Consider the following 24,288-nt stretch of genomic DNA (forward strand, 5'->3'; position numbering starts at 1 on the left):
GTCACTTCAGAACAGTCCAGCGTCTTGTCTTGAACCATTCCTTTGGGGTCATCGTCCTGGTGGAAGGCCCACGACCTTCGACGGAGACCCAACTCTCTGACACTCAACATTTGAGCTCCAGAATGGCCTAGTAATCTCATGATGCCAGACTCACATTCAAGATACAGCAACCCCAAATCATCACTGAACCTCCTCCATGTCTGACTATAAGGACAGTGTTCTCTTCATGATGATTTCTGTATATATAGTGATATTGTGCTTAGTGAGGTTTCTTCTGTCCACAGGACATTCTCCCAGATTTGGTTTGTTCAGGTGTGTTTTGGCAAACTCCAGTCGATCCTTTGTTTCTCTCTCATCAGAGTGTCCCTCCGGCGTCCTTCCATATAACCGCCTTTCACTGACTTGGTGAGGGAAGGTGCAAGTTGTTGTACTGGGTGTCTGAAGGTCAGCTGGAGTCTGATCGGCAGGTGATCCAGGAGCTTCCTCCACCATTAGAACAATCCTGTGCTGCAAACTTTGACCAAGATGTCTATTTCCCGGGAGGTTGGCTGCAGTGCCAGGGGCCTTACAGATCCTAATAACATTACGTGCGGTGGAAACAGGAACATCAAGGTCTCTGGAGATAGATTTGTAGCCTTGAGGTTGTCCATGTTTGTCTACAATCTTCTGTCTGACCGCCTCCGACAATTCTCCGTCTATCTTTCTTTTCTCTGTGCTCACTACAGTGCACACAGCGACACAGAACAGGAGAATGAGTAATTTCCTCTATTCAAGCTTGTTTATTAGCGAGTGATTTTTATATTGCAGGCACCTGCTGCTGACCACAGGTTCCAAATGGAAAGAGAATCTAATTATTTTTAACTACTTGTAAAAAGTGCCAATAACTTTGTTCATCCCATTTAAGCATGTCAGTGCAGTAAATATTTTTTTTCTTTTTTTGTGTGCTATTCCACTACAAATGAAATAAATATATATGTGGCTATCAAAATATGTTTCAACAATTATCTGGAACAAATGGTGAAAAAAAAATGCAAGGGTGCCAAATATTTTTGGCCATTACTGTACTGTAAACTACTGTGACATAACTGGCCCTGCCCCTTGTGTATGAATCAACCAATCCACACGGTGCATTTCTCCAGAGCAAGTCTATAAGCTTGTCATTCACACTCTGCTAGCTCAGAAAGAGATGCATCTCCCCTCTCCCATGGTAACCTGCTATAGAATAGTGAAAGAGACCATATGTAGTATAAGTACTTCAGTTGTTTCATGTGTATTTTTAAGCTCAGTAATACACAGTCCTCAATGTTTAGTAAAACTCATTCTCAGAATCTCTGAGTGGGAGCATTGGTGAGAAGTCATCACTATCCAGTTATCCAGTTATACTTTCCTCTTCATTTAATGTCGAAATCTTTAAAATAGGGTCATCTCTTTTCAGGACGGCTGCAGGTGACCCTCAAGAGGGCTACATTAGACCCCTGGACCACCTGTGCCCCACCACTTATCTAACCCATCAATACATGTATTGTTTATTTAATCTCCAGGTAGAGTACAGTGTACTGAGGTGAGAAGGACGGTGACGACTGAATACAATCAGTACGAAGAAGGAGAATAACAGAGAACAACAGGAGAGCTTGGAGAATCAATGTGCACAGCAGAAGTGCAGGCATTGGGGTGTGTGCCAATACCACTAAATCTTTGTTACCAGCTGCTGGAAAGTGGGTATTGTCCTAAACCAACCGAGGTTTCAGAGCACGGCAGGAGAACACTATTATCCAGAAATTCTTCTCTCTAAACGCAGGGTCCGGCTCTAAGGTCACAGCGGAGGAAGTAATGACACTGCAGGCACTGGAAAGAAAAGCGCAGTCACACCTCCTATCTCTCACTGCTGAAGCCCCAGCGTAGAACATAATGTACTTCTCATTGTCACCACAATAAAGGAACAATTGAGAGCTTGATGGATGGGAGAGAGAGGAAAACACATGAGATTTCTGTTTCTGCCATCAGACAGATCAGCAAAACATCCCTGAGCCGTTTCATCAGAAGGAGCGAGGTTAGAAGCCTAACAATAGCAATTTCAGGTGAATAGCTGCAAATGGCGCTAATGGCTGCATCCTGTCTCAGCGGGGAGCACTCGCTTCTTAATCCCCAGATATTAATTTTGCATTATGTAAGGAACAATGGAATGAACAGAACTTGAAGCAATAGGGAAGTTTCCTGATTCATTTGATTGACTGATTTCAGGCGGTGGGTCCGCTGCTCACAAATACAACGCTGAGCCCCCTGCGTCGCGCATAGAACATTCTGGGATAATGATTTATAAGGAACAAAGACGGAATTTAGATACACTACTTAGATATAATGAGGCACTGGTGATTCTCCCTGTGCAATTCTTCATTTTAATTTGGAAAATGTAATTGCGATATCATTATTAATTCTAATAAAGCTAAATAAAGATACAATTATTCTTTCAATATACTATTATTTGCTGCATGATTTGTAAAATTTTGAGGTATAATTAACAAACTTAAAGTATTATTTTGGGGATCTTTAAATAAATTCACAACGTTTAAAGATAAAGCAAAATAGCTAAATGCAAGTTCTGTCTCTGACAATAAAAAAATGTTACAAGAGTGAAAACAGGCAATTCTGTGCGCAAATGCTGCCACGCGATGTCACGTGCAGACTAATGCAGAAATGCACATGGTTCAACATAGATGTGGGCGGCAAGAGGGCATTGTCTTTGAGGGTACAATGTGTGAAACATCCGATGGTTGTAGTTGGCGGAATGAGGAGGGAGCTGAACTTCGCCTGGTACTTGCACACGTGGTTGGCGAGGTTTGTGCAGGGCTGGTGCACCACTGGATGAAGCTAGGCCTTTGCCTAAAGCACTAATAGTTCGGGGGCTCCTTCATCACTGCCATGGAGGAGGAGCATCCAGCAGCTCTTACCTGTGAAGCTCCAGGGCCATTATGGGCCGGGAGTGTGGCACTTGGCTATGATGCCATATACCACAAAGTAGCGGTTTCCACCCCATCTGCTCAGGAAAGAAGCAGCGGAAATATGGGAGCACTGACCAAGGAGCAGCGCCATCTCTGAGGGAGGAGAGGGACCATGCACTTGTCCTATCCGCTGACCTACTGAACAATGGCTGCCACTGACTACAGAAAGGTCCTGCAGAAATAACTGTGTGCAGATGGGAGCAGCCAATATGTACAAGGGTCAGTGTTAAACATACAGGTTTTTACCCTGCCAAATATTATCCACTATACTAAACAATGATGAGCGAGGGGTGCGATCAAGTCTTGTGATGGGACAACCACTGGGCCACTGATACAATCTTGGCTTCGTCTTTCCATGGAACACCATTCCAGCACTGCATTTGTTAAATCACATTCTGCTGGATTTCTAGTCCACCAATAGAGCTGGGACAACTGCGGTCAGCTCGTTCTGCTGTGCGGTGGGGATGGGGCAGGACCTAGCAACATATAAGGCCAGATTCTGCTAGCAAGCCCTGCAAAATGTTGTTGTGTAATAAGGCGAACGGGACAGTTTTGAAAACTTCCCTCATCTGTAACAATAAACTATGAGCTGATTATGGCTGAAGCCAACGTACACTGAGAGTGTGAAACTCAGAAGTGTTTGTCCTGAAGGACTAAAGAATCTGTGGAGATGTTCCTCAGCAGCCGACTGACACCACAATAGATGGATTAATGAATCATTGTCCCCTCTGCCCTCACAGCAGTGTATCACTGGCCTCTATTTTTACCATACATAAAACAGATTTTCTATTCCATTTAGTAAGGCGTGTGCTGATCCCTCATCATCTTCATTTTACAGACACTGGCTTCTACCAGATATTTTTGCTCTTTCCTTTTGTTCCCTCTCTATAAATAATCCGGTATCAATGCTCTGTAGTCCTCGGCTCCCGCAGATACACAGGATTTTCTTTATTTTAGATAAACGAAATAATTTCTGCTAGGAAACCGCAGCTAAGAACATGCAGATTGCTTTCACAAACAGAACTTTTATTTTCTTGTAGGAATAAAAGTCACGAGAAAAAATGTTTATAAAATCTGTATCCACAAAGTCATTTGTGATATCAACAGCCCAGTGATTTATCTGTATAGCACAGAAGTCCTTCCGCTTTCGGAGATGGAGTGATGGGCTTCCAGCAGGGATTAGGATAAGGAGAAGGTTATAACGGACATCTAGCATATTGTAAGAAGCTGGATACTGAGTAGATTATATTGCATTATTCTGTGTACTGTGCGGGTGACATATAACTGCATAATATTACCGAGGGAACCGTGCGCTGGGTCTGCAATCATGAAGATTAGGGTGAACCCTCTACCATAAACAATATATAACAATAGCCTTAAAGGTGAAAATACTCATAAGTCTCTGCTATAATATACTATGAAACGAAAACAAGGTAATGAAGGAATTTTGGGCAGACACATGTTTGTGCTCTCTGCAGCCCCAGAGGAGGCTGGGATAGGGCAGAAATATGAATCCTTTGTGCAGGATTTCTTTTTAAACATGATAATAAATTGTTGTTTTTAGATCTAGTTGTTTTTTATTAATTTCGAGCAAGAAGTTGAACAAATAAAAACTCTTGGTTGAGAGTTTGCACTATGGTGACCTGAGTCTGCTGTATCCAAAGTCCAGTATTAGGTCTGAATAAAATGTGGATATATCTATAGAACAATAATATACTGTTCTGCGGAAGTTTGTACACTATTATTGTGAGGTACATTTGCACCATGTGTGGGGCTCACTAGTACGACTTTGTCTGGGACACAACAATGTATTAAAGGAGAATCCATCTATTGCGTAGAATGGCAGATCAGAGACGCCCCATGAATTAGTGTAGCAAATAAAAACAATCCTAACACGTTAGGTCCCTGGATATTGCACCAACGCTCTTTCTGTTATTAAAATGCTCTGCAGGGCTTATAGCTTAAATATGGCTTTGTCCCACCGTCTTCTTCAGGTCCCTCCAATTAAATCTACAAATCTTGAACACACTACTTGGACAAGAGCACAATCAGAGAGCGGAGCTAATAAGGCAACATACTGTTGGGAGGAGGTGGGAGAGGAACCTCAGGAACAATAAGCTGTCTCCTAACAAAGTTTCATGTACTGAGTACTTCTAATTGTGGTCTTTCATATTTCTATGTTGTGGTTATTCTGATTACCATCTTTTCCAACAACCTACTTAGTGTGGAAGTGACAAGGTCAATTTAAATAGTTAAAGAGCTGCTCTGGGCAGTTAACTGACCCTCTCAGAGGTCTCAGAGAAAACTTGTGCAATATCTGCTGCAGTAATGGAATCTAGTACAGGGCTGATTTGTTCCATCTGGATGATATAACGTACACGTTCCAGTGTCACCAGAACTCTCTACACCTGTCGGCTTCTCTGCTAAACACGTTGTTTTTCCGAGTGTTTCAGATAACACAATAACAGAAATCTATGTTATTATTCCTAATCTCAAGTAATTGGTTCAGTGCAAATAACACTTTCCAAATTGCTTCAGGGTCACTGTTTGCCATCACTAATCCCTCTGTGCTGAGACTACCAGTGAAATTGTACATTTGAGCATTGAATTAACAATAATTAGTGCTACTAATTTACTTCTTTCATTTCACAGTCTCCTGTAACAGTTATTAGCAGCTCAGGAAGCAACGAGGCTGCCAGGACTGACGTCAACTTGTAAAAAAGAAATTCAGAGCTTGTTTAAAAGGGTTTTGCGAGCTTTCTATATTAATTACTGAGCTGAGCTTCTGCAGGTTTGAGTTATGTCAGAAGCAGTTTGCTGACAATTCTTCCAGGATGGCAGAAGAAAAATATCACATGATTACAGCAGGGTTGGGTCATGTGATCTGCACAATTTATGATAGAAGACTTTTGCAAGACATTTTCCAGGTAGCAGTCAACTTTCTTTAATGTGCATTTACTCTGTATAGACAAAAGACTTTGTGTGGGCTGAACCATGGGAATGCAGCCTATCCAGTCACTAGGAACCAGTGATATCACTGAGAATGCAGCCTATTATTAATTTTTTATTATTAATTTTTATTTATAGGGCGCCACTAGGTGTCTGTAGCGCCGTACAGGGACAAACGAAATTACAATACAAGGTGAGACAGCACAGTACAGTAAACAATAAGCACAGTAACTCAGTGAGCTCAAAGCACAGCTAAAGGGGCGGGGAAGGGGAGAGGGGAAGGTCCGCCAATGACGGAGTCCAAGAGGGAGGGCACTGATGACAGGGAGACACCCAGAGGGGAGGGAGTGAGAGTGGACGGGGGGAAGAGGGTCCTCGAGGAGGAGGGCTAGGTAGCTGGAGAGCAGAGTTAAAAGTGGTGAAGACAGGAGGAGAGATGGCCCTGCTCAGAGGAGCGTACAATCTAAGGGGTGGGGTAGACAGACAGAGAGACATGGGGGAGAGAGGGAGAGAAGGAGGAACGGAGGATAAGGGTAAGGGAAGGGAAAAGAGGCAGAAGAAAGGGTAGGACGTTAAGTGGGAGACTGGAATGCTTTAAGGAAAAGGTGGGTTTTTAAAGCCCGTTTGAAACTGGACAGATTAGGGGAAATTCTGATGGAGGAAGGGAGCTTATTCCAGTGGAGGGGGGCAGCGCGGGCGAAGTCTTGGATACGCGCCTGGGAGGAGGTGATCAGGGGGGAAGAGAGGTGACGGTCATTGGCAGATCGGAGAGGGCGGGATGGAGCATGAATAGAGAGTAGGGTGGAGATGTAGGGTGCAGTGGAATTGGCAAGGGCCTTGAATGTAAGAGTGACGAGCTTGATAGGTGCTGGATAGCCTATCCAGTCACTAGGAACCAGTAACATCACTGAGAATGCAGCCTATCCAGTCACTAGGAACCAGTGACATCACTGAGAATGCAGCCTATCCAGTCACTAGGAACCAGTGACATCACTGAGAGTGCAGCCTATCCAGTCACTAGTACCAGTGACATCACTGAGAGTGCAGCCTATCCAGTCACTAGGAACCAGTGATATCACTGAGAGTGCAGCCTATCCAGTCACTAGGAACCAGTGACATCACTGAGAGTGCAGCCTATCCATTCACTAGGAACCAGTGACACCACTGAGTGCAGCCATCCAGTCACTAGGAACCAGTGACATCACTGAGAATGCAGCCTATCCAGTCACTAGGAACCAGTGACATCACTGAGAATGCAGCCTATCCAGTCACTAGGAACCAGTGACATCACTGAGAATGCAGCCTATCCAGTCACTAGGAACCAGTGACATCATTGAGAATGCAGCCTATCCAGTCACTAGGAACCAGTGACATCACTGAGAATGCAGCCTATCCAGTCACTAGGAACCAGTGACATCACTGAGAGTGCAGCCTATCCAGTCACTAGGAACCAGTGACATCACTGAGAATGCAGCCTATCCAGTCACTAGGAACCGATAACATCACTAAGAGTGCAGCCTATCCAGTCACTAGGAACCATTGACATCACTGAGAATGCAGCCTATCCAGTCACTAGGAACCAGTGACATCACTGAGAATGCAGCCTATCCAGTCACTAGGAACCAGTGACATCACTGAGAGTGCAGCCTATCCAGTCACTAGGAACCAGTGACATCACTGAGAATGCAGCCTATCCAGTCACTAGGAACCAGTGATATCACTGAGAGTGCAGCCTATCCAGTCACTAGGAACCAGTGACATCACTGAGAATGCAGCCTATCCATTCATTTTATGGAAATTACAGAAATTGTGAGTTTAGTACTAAATAATTATTGCACCTATTCTGTTTTGTTATATATACAGTACTTACATAATGAATGACTTTAATTTGCAGCGATGCAGCATCCAGGTCATACAGTTCCCCTGTAAAACAGACACAAATCTAGTAAGAACATACATCCATCCATGGAATATTAAACACACGCCACACGTGCACATGTACAGGTATAACTACAGATTCGGATTCGGAGGTTATGGCCATGTAAGACCACTACAATATCCTTATCTCTAACGTTGGGATATAACTCCCAGAAACACTTTGCTACTGGGCAGATGCACCTAAGTCTGGATGGAAAGCACTACAACCCCCTCATGGCAGTCACTGACCAGGGTTATAATGTTATAGCAAATGCTCCAAACTATATTCATTTATGAGACTAGTAAGTGAATACTACATTTTATATACAGAGTAAAAGAACAGTTGCTTATTAATAAGACATTGTGGCAATTCCAGGAGCATTCGTTTCAATGGACAATTATTGAAATTCTGCATATATATATATATATATATATAATTTCTGTCCCAGATTATATTTTACTATGTCTCGTCTCCTCTATTGATTGGCTGGTACTGCTGCTCTCTGGTGCCTCCCTATTTTCAACTTCTGACAGCGCCTGTGGCTAGAGAGCCCTAGCGGGTCCAGTGATGGAGGGGGGGGGGGGGGGAGTGAGGGAGGGAGAAAGGCCAGGACAAGGGTAGGTATGGAGAGTGAGAGAGAGAGGGCGAGGAGGGCAGCTGGACTGCTACCACTCTGCTTCTGGTGCAGATCAGATAACATTTGGGGGATTTAATAGCAGACATACATGGAATACGCAGACTGCATCACAATGACTGCAGCAGTTGTATTGCCTGAGGCTGTTGTTGTACAGAATCACACATCTGAGCAGCTAGTGTATTACATTGGTGTCTAGGGTTAAATGACTACGCTGCAACTCTGAGCGCTAAAGGCAAATATTCCATCTTGTCCATAGGATAGAAACATAACACGAGAATGAGCAATATTTATAGTTGGGATATATGTCATTTAATATGGTATAAATTCTATGTATATTGCTTTAGACTGTATTATTTCTAACCATCCTCTATGCATTGTACTTAGGCAGGTGTGGAAAAAATGCTGCAAAGTAGGAATGATGTCAAAAATAGAAGAGTTAACAGTTGTTTTTTATCAATTAACAAAATACAAAGTGAATGAATAGAAGAGAAGTCAGGGATCTTGTAGAATTATAGTCAGGTGTATGATTAACCAATCAAACCAAACAGCTTTGCGGAAGGATCGTCAGAGTTCTCTTCCTATCCTTTAATTTTATTAGGGCACATAGATTGTAAGCGTGCGAGCGGGGCCTTCTCACCTCTTTGTCCGTTTTACCCAGTTTGCATATTAGTTTACTATGTTTGTCCCCAATTGTAAAGCGCTACGGAATATGTTGGCACTATATAAATAAATGATGATGATGATGATGATGATGATGATTTTGTGCCTTCCAGTTGCACTACCGCAAAGAAGTGAATTTCCAGCTGCACTTGGTGTAAAGTGAAAACAGTTTATATAATGACAAAGCGGCAGGAGGTTGGTCTCATGACGTCTGTTATACTACTGCGCAGAGGCCTCCGCTGACACTGCTGTCTGTCCGTCCATTGCAGTACGCTTCTAGTATGTGGACTGGAGCAGACACTAAGAGCCTCATTCATCTAGGGATGTATCTGCTGATACTGAACATATCAAATGCAGAATCACTCTGCTCAGAACCGTCAGACGCGGCTGCAGCCCTGCTCCGTGTACTGGTGAGCGCCAGAGACAGTTACTGCGCACTACATGGGGCGTGTCCTGGGCGGGGACGAGGCATGGTTCCGTAATCAATGTACAGGAGGGGTGCGCCAATTATGTGGGTTTTTATGGTTTCAAGCATTATGGATAAAAACCTTACAAGACATCAGAAGGTCAGTATATGGGGATTTATTATTTTTAATAACATTATGTGGTTACATTGCGGTGTCTTATTTATTTCAGTTAGGGGTATTTTTCTTTTTAATAAACTAATGTGCTGCCCAAGAAGGGGGTGGTTTACTTAGATTTTACTTTGTGGACCTATATGGCTCAATGGGCCCTGGCTGCCATGGGTATGCTGGTGCTTGTAGTTCTACAAGCACCAGCATACCCAGATTGTTCATGGCAGACTGGGCCATTAACAATGTTTTATATTTTTGTATAATGTTTCACACATTTTATTAACCTAGCGTTGTGTGAAGAGCCCTAGTGCTCTCAGCCCGGGGCTGGGTGCTCCTAGAGGGGGGGGAGGCAAACGTTTTATTTTTGCAGAGTCACTTGTTATTATGGTAGGGTAGCTTTTTGGCAGCACAAGGGTTAATATCATTAGGAGGGGCAGACTCGGAGCATTTATTTCTTTATCTTTCTTTTTACATTCCATAGAGCCGGTGGGTCCGACGGACCCACAGACTGCTGCAGATGCTGACAGGTACATACGTGTAGTAGATTACAGCAGGGCACGGAGACACTTTTTGGCCATTTTGGGTAGAATTTCTAATAGTATTTTCTGAAAATTCAAGTCTTATGAAAAAACGAGGCGTAATTTGTGTGGCTACTGCATAAACAAATTACTGACATTGACGCATACATTCCAACTGTCCTGATTGAAGGGCTCTCTGCCGCTGTTCCACCCCGGGGCATGTTTGTCCCGTGGGTGGGAATTTTGGGGGAAGTAAGGCATGTAATTGGCATCCTAGCGGTTTATAGTGCTAGGCCTGACTATGCAGCGGGGCAATGTTTTCATACCCCCCATTCCGCTGCCGGTGTCAGTCATGTTGGGAGGTATGTTGATGTGACTAGTCCAAAATGTCAAATAGGCTCAGCACGTGGGTGAGAAAAGCCTTAGCGGGGGTTAAAATGCACGAGACAAACTTTTCGGCAAAGTGACCATAATTAAGTGGCATATTTAAGAAAGCACGATAGTGCTCTTACCGGGAAATTAAGGTCCCTCCATGTCCTCCGCATATTTATGAAAGATGCATCACAGCAGATATCATGGATATCTGCTGCTTTGCACTCCTCTTCGTTTTTGGGAGCAGTCACCATTCAACAGTATGGTGACTGCTCCCAGCCGCAATCTAACAAGTTCAGAAAAACATTTTTTTTGGTAACTTGTCATGTTAATGTACGTCAGCTGAAGCTGGCATACATTATCATAACTGAAAAAATCCAATGCTGTGAGCTCTGCTCCGAAGAGCAGAGCCGGACAGCGCATGTGTGGAGGGATCACATGATCCCTCCCTGTCACTCAGCGCGCTCTCTCTGCAACTATAGTTGCAGACAGAGGAGGGATCTTTGTGCGCATGTGCAGTTCTTCGAAATGCACACGCGCAGTTGAAGGATGAAGAGAACGAGGAGGAGATCCTGAGACAGCGCTCAGAAGAGGGGGGTAAATGTGATTTTTTTTTTATCACAGAAACAGCAGTTTATCGGAACTGCTGTTTCTGTGATCCGTTTTTAATAAATTTGAGAAATAGTTCAATCCTTATCCATGCGATAAGGATTGATAACTATTTCTCATTTTTGCCGATGATTGATAAATGTTGCCCTAAGTCTCTAGCGTTTATGCCTAAACATATATTTTAATTATACACAGTTGATGATCACGTCCTTATATGGTCAGGAAGATAACAAAATTAAAGTCACCAGTTGATTAGAATAAGGGGCCCACCAATACAAACCCCATATAATGCACACCGTATAACATTGTCATCATCCAATAATGTCTAACATTATCGGTTTAAAAATGAAGCTAGGAGACAGGTTTAATATTTGAGAGGAGATTGCAAAGAATCATAATCTTACATTTAAATATTAAAACATATTTAGTATTTAAATTGCACCAATGAAATAAAGTTAAAGTTGGAAAGAGCGGGGTAAAGAGATTGAAAGTATAAAAAATTTAAACCACCACTGGCGTAATAATATCATTTATTAACTCAATTCTTTTCACCTTTTATTCACTAAAAAGTCATTATTCTACCTTTACAATTTAAAGATATATATACCCCATATAAAAGTAAAGCTATGAGCAGTGCGCTTTCTCTCTGTACATCATTCTGCATCTATAAAATATATCATTTTATTTCCATGTGATTATTTATCGTTATTAGCTACCGTGATGTTTCGTCAGCAGGAGAGAAATCATGTTACTAATCATACATAACACAGCGCCCTCACTAACAGAATTAATGTGAAGATGGTTAATTACTCGCTATGCAATAACTTGTGTACCTACATTGCTCAGGAAGTATTTGCTTTACAACTGCTTCAGTATAATGTCCCTTTAATCATGTGACGTGAGGCTATGTATGGGAGACACTGTCAGTTCTCTGACATGCAAATAGGTATAGAACTATAGATCATTGATTTGTATAGTAAATAGGATATATCTGCTCCATTATATTTGCCCTAACATCTGTGTATCTGTGTGTACAGACAATCAAGAGAGGAGGGAGGAAGGGGAGAGAAGGGGAAAGGGGAAGGGGAGACAGAGGTAGAGGGCAGAGGGGGGCGGGGGAGGAGAGGAGGGAGACAGAGGGGGGAGAGAGGGGAGGGGGGAGAGATGGGGAAGGGGAGAGAGAGGGGAAAGGGGAGAGAGAGGGGGAAGAAGAGAAAGAAGAAAGGAGATGAGAGGGAAAGACAGAGGTGGGAGAGAAGGGAGGGGGAGAGAAGGGAGGGGGAGAGAGAGGGGAAACGGGAGAAAGAGGGGAAAGGGGGGAGAGAGAGGGGGAAGGGGAGAGAGAAGAGAGGAGAGGGGGAGACAGAGGGGGGAGAGAGGAGAGAGGAGAAAGGGGAGAGAGAGGGGGAAGGGGGGAGAGAGAGGGGAAAGGGGACAGAGAGGGGGAAAGGGGAGAGGGGAAAGCGGAGAGGGGGAAAGGGAGAGAGAGGGGGAAGGGGAGAGAAAGGAGAGGAGAGGGGGAGACAGAGGGGGGGGGGAGGTGGAAGGGAAGAGAGAGGGGGAAGGGGAGAGAGAGGAGAGGAGAGGAGAGGAGAGGGGGTGACAGAGGGGGGAAAGGAGAGGGGAGAGAGATGGGGAAGAGGAGAGGGGGAGACAGAGGGGGGGAGAGGGGGGAAGGGCAGAGAGAGGAGAGGTGCAGGCAGAGGTGGGAGAGAGGGGAGTGGGGAGAGAGGGGGAAGCGGAGAGAGGGGAAAGGGGAGAGAGAGGAGAGGAGAGGGGGGAAGGCAGCAGAGGGGAGAGAGAGAGGGTGGGGAGGAGAGAAAGGAGGAAGAGGGGGAAAGGGGAGAGAGAGGGGGAAGGGGAGAAAGAAGAGAGACGAGAGGGGAAGACAGGGGGGGGAGAAAGGAGGGAGAGAGAGAGGGGGAAGGGTAGAGAGAAGAGAGGAGAGGGGGAGACAGAGGGGGGAGAGAGAGGGGAAAGGGGAGAGAGAGGGGGAAGGGGGGAGAGAGAGGGGAAAGGGGAGAGAGGGGGGAAGGGGAGAGGGGAAAGGGGAGAGAGAGGGGGAAGGGAAGAGAAAGGAGAGGAGAGGGGGGGACAGAGGGGCAAGAGAGGTGGAAGGGAAGAGAGGGGGAAGGGGAGAGAGAGGAGAGGGGGTGACAGAGGGGGGAGAGGAGAGTGGAGAGAGATGGGGAAGGAGAGGGAGAGGAGAGGGAGAGACAGAGGGGGGGAGAGGGGAGAGAGAGGGGGGGAAGGGCAGAGAGAGGAGAGGAGAGGTGCAGGCAGAGGTGGGAGAGAGGGGAGTGGGGAGAGAGGGGGAAGCGGAGAGAGAGGGGAAAGGGGAGAGAGAGGAGAGGAGAGAGGGAAGGCAGCGGAGGGGAGAGAGAGAGGGTGGGGAGGAGAGAAAGGAGGAAGAGGCGGAAAGGGGAGAGGCAGAAGGGGAGAAAGAAGAGAGGAGATGAGAGGGGAAGACAGAGGGGGGAGAGAAGGGAGGGGGAGAGAGAGGGGAAAGGGGAGAGAGAGAGGAAAGGGGGGAGAGAGAGGGGAAAGGGGAGAGAGAAGAGAGGAGAGGGGGAGACAGAGGGGGGAGAGAGGGGAGTGGAGAGAGAGGGGAAAGGGGAGAGAGAGGGGGAAGGGGGGAGAGAGAGGGGAAAGGGGAGAGAGAGGGGGAAGGGGGGAGAGAGAGGGGGAAGGGGGGAGAGAGAGGGGAAAGGGGAGATAAAGGAGAGGAGAGGGGGTGACAGAGGGAGGAGAGGGGAGAGAGATGGGGAAGGGGAGAGAGAGGAGGGGAGAAGGGGAGACAGAGGGGGGGAGGAGAGGGGAGAGAGAGGGGGAAGGGCAGAGAGAGGAGAGGAGAGGTGCAGGCAGAGGTGGAAGAGAGGGGAGTGGGGAGAGAGGGGGAAGCAAAGAGAAAGGGGAAAGGGGAGAGAGAGGAGAGGAGAGGGGTAAGAGGGGAGGGGAGAGAGAGAGGGTGGGGAGGAGAGAAAGGAGGAAGAGTGGGAAAGGGAGAGAGGGGGGAGGGGAGAGAGGGGGGTGGGAGAGAGAGAGAGGATTGCTGCAGTTTTTCCAGGTAAATATGTGCTACTTGTGTTTAACTCTGAGAGGTACAGAAACTAGATTGGTACCAGGGGTGAAGAAAAATATACATAGAGTAACACACGGCATTATAACAATAACAGCCCCACAGGGAAGGACAAGGTTCATACCACATAACCGTAGGATGTTTTGGTCCAGTTCATCGTAGCTTTCATTGGGAGCTGGTTCGGTTTTGGCCAATGACTTCTCAGAAGATCCCGTTGACAAACTGACTTGTGGCCAAGGCTGTAACTTCTGTACTGCCAGCACTCGTTTGCACGCCACCACCGTCTGTGAAAACACAGGATATTTCCTATTATTACTAAGAGACATATTCCTAATACATTAGTCGGATACAACTTATCAGTGTGGTGAGACCACCACGGCTTCCGGCTGTAATTCCTGTGATGTGGAGAAGGCAGCATTTGTCCCAGGGAAACCAGTCTATCTTGGGCTTACATGGAAGCTTATAACCCAAGTGTAATGTTTTACACAAGCCTTAAAATACAAAGCAAAGGATTCAGCCTTATCTGTCAGAACATTATAACCAAAACATTTAAATTTGTGATCAAATAACACCAAGAAAGTACAAATAGGCAAATGTCTCTATACTGCAGAAAAATAACCATAACAAGCGATAGAATTATTATTGGGTATAACGGAATTATTATTATTATTATTATTAATTTTTATTTATAGGGCGCCACAAGGTGTCCGTGTCCAAGGAATGACGGCTATCGGCCTATGTACACTAGAACAGGCCGCAATGAAGCTAGAGGTGAGCCCGTTGCTTAACTCTGGTGTCCTGACCGGCCCGTATGAGCAAAGCTTGTTGCGGAAGACAAATAGTCCAAGTATTCAGGACCCTTTGGTCTATCGGCCTGTAATGCTCTATATTATACATCAAATGCATCTTACCATAATAATTAGAAAGAGTCATCATTATAGTTGTCTTTAAATTGGTAATTTCTGTACATAAATAAAGGCACAAGCTGCCCTCACTGACGAAAGCTGCTGTATCTTAGCCTCAACGATGACAATCAGCCCCTAAGGACCATAACGTGAGAAGGGCGATGGCGGAAGTTTTCTAAAAATTACACATAAATGTGAAAAGACTGAAACCATTTGACAAAGGGACCACCGAGTCCTGATGGCTGATTGTTCTTCTCGGTATCACACATACATTCCATGCTTGTTTTGTCCTCTTTATGAATTTAATATGGGGTTGCACTATTTATGTTTCTCCCAGCTAGCTAATTTGAAACAAAGAAAGAAATGAGAATGGGGAGGAATACTAAACGCTAATTAACTGAAAAACTCAATTATAACTACCAGAAACTCATAATAAACCTCTGGAATCAGATACCGGAATTAGAAAGGACAGATAAGCGCACGGTCCGCTGAATCCTCTATGTTACCTCCAGCAAGGTAAATACAACGCTGCCCAGATTAAGCAAATCTTTTCAGCGCAGATACGCCGCGTCTCGTGGGGGGGTGGGGGGCAGGGGCTTATATCAGATTGTGGAAAATTAATGAGCTCGCTGACATCCTTCTTTCTCCCATCTGTCAGTCTGTGCGTTGCAGGGAAGCTGATTAACTTTTATCTCCTGAAATGTTAATTTCTTCCGTGGTTCCCAGATACATACAGTCATGGCTAAAAGTTCTGAGAATGACACAAGTATTGGTTATCACACAGTTTGCTGCTTCAGTGTTTTTAGACCTTTTTGTCAGATGTTGCTATGGTATACTGACGTAACATTACAAGCATTTCATCAGTGTCAAAGGCTTTTATTGACAACTACGTTAAGTTTATGTAAAGAGTCAATATTTACAGTGCTGACCCTTCTTTTTGAAGACCTCTGCAATTCGCCCTGGCAGCTGTCAATCATCTTCTGGGCCACATACTGACTGACGGCCGCCCATTCTTGCCTAATCAATGCTTGGAGTCTGTCAGAATTCGTGGATTTTTGTTTGTCCACCCTCTTGAGGATTGACCACAAGTTTTCAATTGGATTAAGGTCTGGGGAGTTTCCTGGCCATGGACCCATAATTTTGATGTTTTTTTATTCCCCGAGCCACTTAGTTATCACTTTTGTCTTATGGGAAGGTGTCCATCATGCTGGAGAAGGCATTGTTCATCACCACACTGTTCATGGATGGTTGGGAGAAGTTGCTCTTGGAGGATGTTTTGGTACCATTCTTTATTCATGGCTGTGTTCTTATGCAAAGTTGTAAGTGAGCCCACATTTGAATGGCCTCAGGATGCTTTTCTGTTGGCATGACACAGAACTGATGGTAGCGCTCACCTTTCCTTCTCCGGACAAGCATTTTTCCAGATGCCCCAAAGAATCTGAAAGGGTATTCATCAGAGAAAATGACTTTACCCCAGTCCTCTGCAGTCCAATCCCTGTACCTTTTGCAGAATATCAGATTGTCCCTGATGTTTTTCCTGGAGAGAAGTGGCTTCTTTGCTGGCCTTCTGGACACCAGGCCATCCTCCAAAAGTCACCTCGCTGTGTGTACAGATGCACTCACATTTGCCTGCTGCCATTCCTGAGCAAACTCTGCACTGGTGGTTCCCTGATCCTGCAACTTTAGGAGAAGGTCCTGGCTCTTGCTGGATGCTCTTGGGTGCCTTGAAGCCTTCTTCACAACTATTGAACCTCTCTCATTGAAGTTCTTGATGATTTGTTAAAAGCTTGATTTAGGTGCAATCTTACTAGCAGCAATATCCTTGCCTGTGAAGCCCTTTTTGTGCAAAGCAATGATGACTGCGCCTGTTTCCTTGCAGTTAACCGTGGTTAACAGAGGAAGAACAATGATTTAAAGCACCATTCTCCTTTTAAAGCTTCCAGTCCATTTCTCTAACTCAATCAGCATGACAGAGTGATCTCCAGCCTTGTCCTGGTCAACACTCTCACCTGTGTTAACGAGAGATTCACTGACCTGATGTCAGCTGGTCCTTTTGTGGCAAGGCTGAAATGCAGTGGAAATGTTGTTTTTGGGATAAAGTTCATTGTCATGGCAAAGAGGGACTTTGAAATTAATTGCAATTCATCTGATCATTCTGGAGTATATGCAAATTGCCATCATAAAAACTGAGGCAGCAGACTTTGTGAAAAATAATATATCTGTCATTCTCAAAACCTCATATACTCATACTGTTGGCTTGCTTTAATAGCCTGTGAATTAATATTTGCATGTGATTCTTTCTAGTATACGTCTATGGACATCTATGGACTGTGAGTAACATACGAGTCTCTACAGCCAATATTACATTGCTCCCCATGTATAAAGTTCTGGGCACATCCTGCAGCAATTTCTCCAGTAATTATCATTATGTGCACAGTTTTGCTTGTGTGGATTACATTATTTTGTCATAGTTATACTTAATTACATTGGTGTCATCCTGATCATTTACATTGTTTACAGTTTGTTTACACTGATTGGACACTGACGGTTTCATTTGTTTTCATTGTGTTTGTTGCTGAAATCTTGTAGAAAAGGGGAAAAGCGACATCTATAATTAGGAACTTCATGGAAATCTATTTCTATCATCCATTATGTTGTTTATTTGTTCATAAAATAAATGTCTTTCAGATTTTGGGACAATTCTCTCTGTGGGTATCTTGTTATTTCATAGGTTCAGCCCACAAACGTGCCTGCTCCTCGTATAGGTGACGGGTGCACCTTACAGCTGAATAAAATGTTTGGCACTGTTCAGTCAAACATTCGTTCACACATATTTTCAGGTGAATTTGGTGCTACCTACTCCCTCCATGTACTGCCCATAATACATGTATGTACTCCCCCCTACTCCATGTACGTACTTCCCCTACTCCATGTATGTACTCCCCCTACTCCATCCATGTACTCCCCCCTACTACATGTATGTAGTCCCCTACTCATTCCATGTACGAGAGAGAGATCAAAAAACAATGTTATTTACCCTACATATGAGGACCTGCAGACACGGGAGGGGACAAACAGCAGACCTGGAGGAGAGTGCAGACACGACGCAGCGGTGCATGGCAGCGGAGTCTTCCACTCAAGATGTGCCTTTGACTTCCGCAGTGGAAAGGATGTGCGTTCCACAGACAGGAAGTTCAGTATTTGGAACGTAAATGCCGAACTTCCTGTCTGTGGAACGCACATCCTTCTCCACTGCGGAAGTCAAAGGCTTTTCTTATCACTGCCAACAGAGCTAGGTAGCGGGTGGCTGCTGCGCCCTCTTTGGGCTTGCGCCCTGGGCGACGGCACCGCCCGCACCACCCTAGTTACGGCTCTGTGTACTCCCCCTACTCACTCCTTGTAGTACTCCCCCTACTCCATGTACGTACTCCCCCTTCTGCATAACCCTGCTATCACTCACCTGTGTTAACCTCACCTTTCTCAGTTATTATTTAGATGTGTTAACAATTACCGTTCCCACTGACGTGATTTCCCCACATTACCTGGCCATTACTGACATATGCAATCCCATCAATTTTCCACCCAGATGTATTTCCCTGCTTGCGAGGTTTGCAAACCATCAGTAAATTTACTAAAAATAATAAAAACTGAAGAATTTTGAACAGTCAGTAAGAAAAAAGTAGAAGTCAGTAAAACATCAGCCTCCTCCTATCACCACAATAATGGACACAGAAAAATGACCTATATGATTTAGAGATTGAGAAGAGTTATATGATTGTAATTACTGTTCATGTTTCATCGGTTTTCAGTTTTGGAGACATATTTAAAAAGCATAATAATTTCACAGGAAAAAACACCAGTTGTCAGTAATTGTATTCATAAAAATTGTCAGTAAAAAAATACTTGCAAGGATTGGAAACCCCGGTACACGCTTACATGTGTTATCCCTGCATGAGCCAGATATCACTTACGTGTTTCTCCAGTGTGCGCAGGTTCTGCTCGTCCGAGTCACTCAGCTGAGTGCAATGCATCTGGAATAGAAGCCAGACATTAGAGAGCAATAAATATATATATATTAGCATTATTCATCATTGTCCTGAGGCCACAGATCATACTCTTTCTGCTGCAGTATATTCCCGCATTGCTCACACCCAGACTGCACAATTTTCTGCATACAATACGCATTTCCATACTGTGCAGTCGCATGCAGACTTACAGTGACTGCTGTGTACACTTACTGAGACAGAAGGGTGGGCAAACATAGGGCAAGTACAGTAAGGAAGTGTTAACCTGAAGATACACCTGTCAGAGGTGAATCAGTTACCCCTGCTGCTGCTGATGCCACAGCGTGGGGTAATAAACTTTAAATGGTTAAATCAGTATTTTTTGCTGGTGCACTACAGGTCTCAGCAAGTGATGGCATGCGTAAACTGTTGGGGTATGCTGGTGCTTGTAGAAGTACAAGTGCCAACATGCCATGACATCCACGGCCTGCTGGGACCTGTAGTGCACCTATAAAAAAAACATACAACACACTGTGCAGAAAGTCTTTTATTGAAAATAAAATCTCCCCCTACACCCTTGTTCACCACTTTTATTTCTCACCTAAATCCTTGGGTGGATCCTCTGTTTTATTCCAGCTTTGCAATAAAAAACCATATGGACCGACGATGAAATGCTCCACGAGGAGCCACAGTGCTAATGACAAGCCCGCTACCCGCAGATACTTTGCTTTGAGTGGTCAGAGCGTGGGAGAGGCTCTCTATTGGTTGGTAGTGGTGGAATGGGCCTGAGTCATTAAGGAGAGCAAAGCAAAAAAAAAGAGTAACTTTGCACCTGGACAGAACCGTGTTGCATTGGAGGGAGGTGAAAATTTAAAACGAGGGAACAGATATATAGTTGGGGTAGGGCATGTCCTAGATCAGTGATGGACAAACCAGATCCGGCCCACTCGCAGGTTCTAACCGGCCTGCCAATATTTTAAAAAATTTTCATTAAAATATGCATAAAATTATTAAGGCCGACCCTGTGTGTCAGAACCTTCATTTTTATGCCTTCCCAGCTATTCCTCCATTACACTTCATCTTCCTTCCTAAAAGGACACTTCGTATGTCAATCACTCAAACACCTGCCCGCCCCCTAACGGCTGAAAGTCATGTGAGAAGAGATGGGCTGGGCCATATACTAAGGTGGATTTCGATTGGCTGATGTGTCAGTTAGTGGCTCACCAGAAAGACGGATCTGCAACAACCTGCTGAAATAAGTCCTGTGTCTGTACGATCGCTGCACTTATAGAGGTAACACTGCTATATAACACCCTCCCGTCACATTCACAAAATTTGTATTATATATTTCGATATTTGAGTTTTTTTTAATAAATTATATTGGGCCGCCTAAAGTTTTTCTTTTTTATTTGGCCCGCTCCTGAAAAAGTTTGCCCATCACTGGTCTAAATCAACTTCAAATTTCAGTGTGAAGATAAAGCTATTAAGTATTTGTGTGCTACATGAAAAAACAGTCAATAGTTAACTTATGTGCAACAAAGTAAACTCATTTGCACCTCTTGTATTGTAACATGGTTCACCTCGGAAAACATTTACTCAGTTTTTTTGCCTTACTTTCCTTAATGACTCAGGCCCAATGTATCTATACACTAGTGTGGCTGCTATATTATAAGAAGCAGTCATCTATTCATATTACTTCACTGATATTTCCATTTAAACTACTGAATGAAAGAAGAATTCTGATTTGATTTTTAAAGCAGATTCCGATGACAGAAGCTGGGAGGTAAAGATATAGGACATATGGGAATCAGGAAAAGCTAAATGATACAAATTTGCTCCGGCACAATTCATGCTGATATATAATTGCTATGTTTCTGCAGCAGGGAACACACTGGCTGCTATAGCAGGTAGCACACAAATTCAGCTTTATTATAACACTGTCATTTAGAGTTAAGCTACAAGGAGCCCCCACTTCCAACTCAAGTCTAACCACACATTTTGATTATGCACCCCACGCAGAGCAACATGGTTTTGACAAGGTGCAAAATTTCGACAGTATCCTAAGTTACGTGCAGCTTAATATCTAGCACATATGTAGCAGCATCATCATCATCATCATCACAATCTCTTCATCATCACTGCACAAAATGGTTTCCCTCTTGTGTCCATATCAAGCCTGCAGCAAAGTTGCCTCTTATAGTTACATGGGTGGATATCCTACCATGGCTTTCCACAAATCCCCACTCCTGTTAACTTCAGCTACAATCAATGGATGTAGTCCTGGTATAATCATGACGGATGATATAATCAGTACGGGAATGTTTACTATGATCAGTCAGTGTAATCAGTAGGGATGACATAATCAGTAGGGAATGTTTACAATGATCAGTGGGTGTAATCAGTAGGGATGATATAATCAGTGCAGTAATGTTTATATGATCAGTGGGTGTAATCAGTAGGGATGATATAATCAGTACAGGAATGTTTACTATGATCAGTGGGTGTAATCAGTAGGGATGATATAATCAGTACAGGAATATTTACTATGATCAGTGGGTGTAATCAGTAGGGATGATATAATCAGTACGGGAATGTTTACTATGATCAGTCAGTGTAATCAGTAGGGATGATATAATCAGTAGGGAATGTTTACTATGATCAGTGGGTGTAATCAGTAGGGATGACATAATCAGTAGGGAATGTTTACTATGATCAGTGGGTGTAATCAGTAGGGATGATATAATCAGTACAGTAATGTTTATATGATCAGTGGGTGTAATCAGTAGGGATGATATAATCAGTATGGGAATGTTTACTATGATCAGTGGGTGTAATCAGTAGGGATGATATAATCAGTACAGGAATATTTACTATGATCAGTGGGTGTAATCAGTAGGGATTATATAATCAGTATGGGAATGTTTACTATGATCAGTGGGTGTAATCAGTAGGGATGATATAATCAGTACGGGAATGTTTACTATGATCAGTGGGTGTAATCAGTAGGGATGATATAATCAGTACAGGAATATTTACTATGATCAGTGGGTGTAATCAGTAGGGATGATATAATCAGTACGGGAATGTTTACTATGATCAGTGGGTGTAATCAGTAGGGGTGATATAATCAGTACGGGAATGTTTACTATGATCAGTGGGTGTAATCAGTAGGCATGATATAATCAGAACAGGAATGTTTACTATGATCAGTGGGTATAATCAGTAGGGATGATATAATCAGTACGGGAATGTTTACTATGATCAGTGGGTGTAATCAGTAGGGATGATATAATCAGTACAGGAATGTTTATATGATCAGTGGGTGTAATCAGTAGGGATGATATAATCAGTAGAGGAATGTTTACTATGATCAGTCGGTGTAATCAGTAGGGATGATATAATCAGTAGAGGAATGTTTACTATGATCAGTGGGTGTAATCAGTAGGGATGATATAATCAGTAGGGAATGTTTACTATGATCAGTGGGTGTAATCAGTACGGGAATGTTTACTATGATCAGTGGGTGTAATCAGTAGGGATGATATAATCAGTATGGGAATGTTTACTATGATCAGTGGGTGTAATCAGTAGGGATGATATAATCAGTATGGGAATGTTTACTATGATCAGTGGGTGTAATCAGTACGGGAATGTTTACTATGATCAGTGGGTGTAATCAGTAGGGATGATATAATCAGTAGGGAATGTTTACTATGATCAGTGGGTGTAATCAGTACGGGAATGTTTACTATGATCAGTGGGTGTAATCAGGAGTGACATTGCTGATATAGGGGTTGATGTAAAGGTGGACTGTAATAGCGCTTTCTGCGTATAATACGCTTCATACCCACACATCACTACTGTCAGCTGCTGTTGTAGACTGAGTGGCATCTTTCCCTTATGGCCACTTGCGATTGAAGAGATAGAATGGTGGAAGGAGGGCGCAGGTAATTTTGTGTTGGAGAAAATGTGACTTATGTAGACTGAGGGGTATATTTACTAAACTGCAGGTATGAAGAAGTGGAGATGTTGCCTAAAGCAACCAATCAGATACCACCCATCATAATTTAGTACAGTCTACAAAATGACAGCTAGAATCTGATTGGTTGCTATAGGCAACATCTCCACTTTATCATACTCATTATTTAGTAAATATACCCCTGAGACTCAGATGCACCCATACTTGTCATAACACGGGAAACGTTCGGCTTGGATCATTGGTGGATGTGATTTGATTATGACCATCAGCTTAGATGTGTCCGGTTCAGCATACCCCTGTGAAATGTGTCTTGGCTGCTTGTCCTTCCAATGGGTCTTACACAGACCTTGTTCAGGAATCCACTGACTCCCACAGGCAGACCTCAGGATGTGTGTGGAAAATGTCTAGTATGGAAATGACCAGAACCAGTGGTCACAATGGGCTGATACTACACCGCCTATTCTCCTACTACTTATCTGTAAAACTATCAAATTCACTTTCATTTTCATACCGGCAATTTTAAATTCCCACATACATACATACATACATATATATATATATATATCATTGCCCAGGTATGGAACAATTTCTCAGAAGAGGAATAAACCTTCGAGGTTTAAGCATTTTATTCAGTGGCTCTTACCTCACTCCTCACTGATGCATGTCTCTTGCACATATATTTTTGCTGGCGCTTTAAATATACCGTATGCAGTAGACTTATGTGTTAGCGCCACACAGATAAAGCAGACCCCTGCACTCAGTAGGATTACTAGACCAGCTCTTCAGTTTTATACTGATTTATTTTTTCACCTGAATCATTTTAGTAGTTATTTTATATTCACTAACACATACTGTGATCGATGATGTTATTTTTAATGTTTTAAATCATTGTTATTGGAGGTAATAAAATGTATTTAATGCCAAACATTTTGGTAGTGATTCTGGTGACAGTAAATCAAATAACGTTACAGTGGTTTGGTCGGAACGCAAGGCACGTCGAACCTTGAAGTGGATGGGTTACAGCAGCAGCGTAAGACCGCACCAGGCTCCACTCCTGGCAGCCAAGACCAGTAAACCGAGGCCA

General features: G+C 43.7%; 1 protein-coding gene across 4 annotated transcripts in view; it reads right to left on the reverse strand.

Moving 5' to 3' along the window:
- PDE2A (phosphodiesterase 2A) overlaps positions 1 to 24,288 on the reverse strand; it is a 661,195-nt gene that overhangs the window by 147,835 nt on the left and 489,072 nt on the right. For all 4 annotated transcript variants that reach the window (XM_075198335.1, XM_075198336.1, XM_075198339.1 and 1 more), the window contains 3 exons: positions 19,193 to 19,252; positions 14,441 to 14,600; positions 7,819 to 7,871 (listed from right to left, as the gene is read on the reverse strand). In XM_075198335.1, coding sequence (XP_075054436.1) covers positions 7,819 to 7,871; positions 14,441 to 14,600; positions 19,193 to 19,252 — 273 coding nt within the window. The remainder of the gene's footprint in view (positions 1 to 7,818; positions 7,872 to 14,440; positions 14,601 to 19,192; positions 19,253 to 24,288) is intronic.

The sequence above is a fragment of the Mixophyes fleayi genome, chromosome 2, assembly GCF_038048845.1.
Source record: "Mixophyes fleayi isolate aMixFle1 chromosome 2, aMixFle1.hap1, whole genome shotgun sequence".
In the NCBI taxonomy this organism is placed as follows: domain Eukaryota; kingdom Metazoa; phylum Chordata; class Amphibia; order Anura; family Limnodynastidae; genus Mixophyes; species Mixophyes fleayi.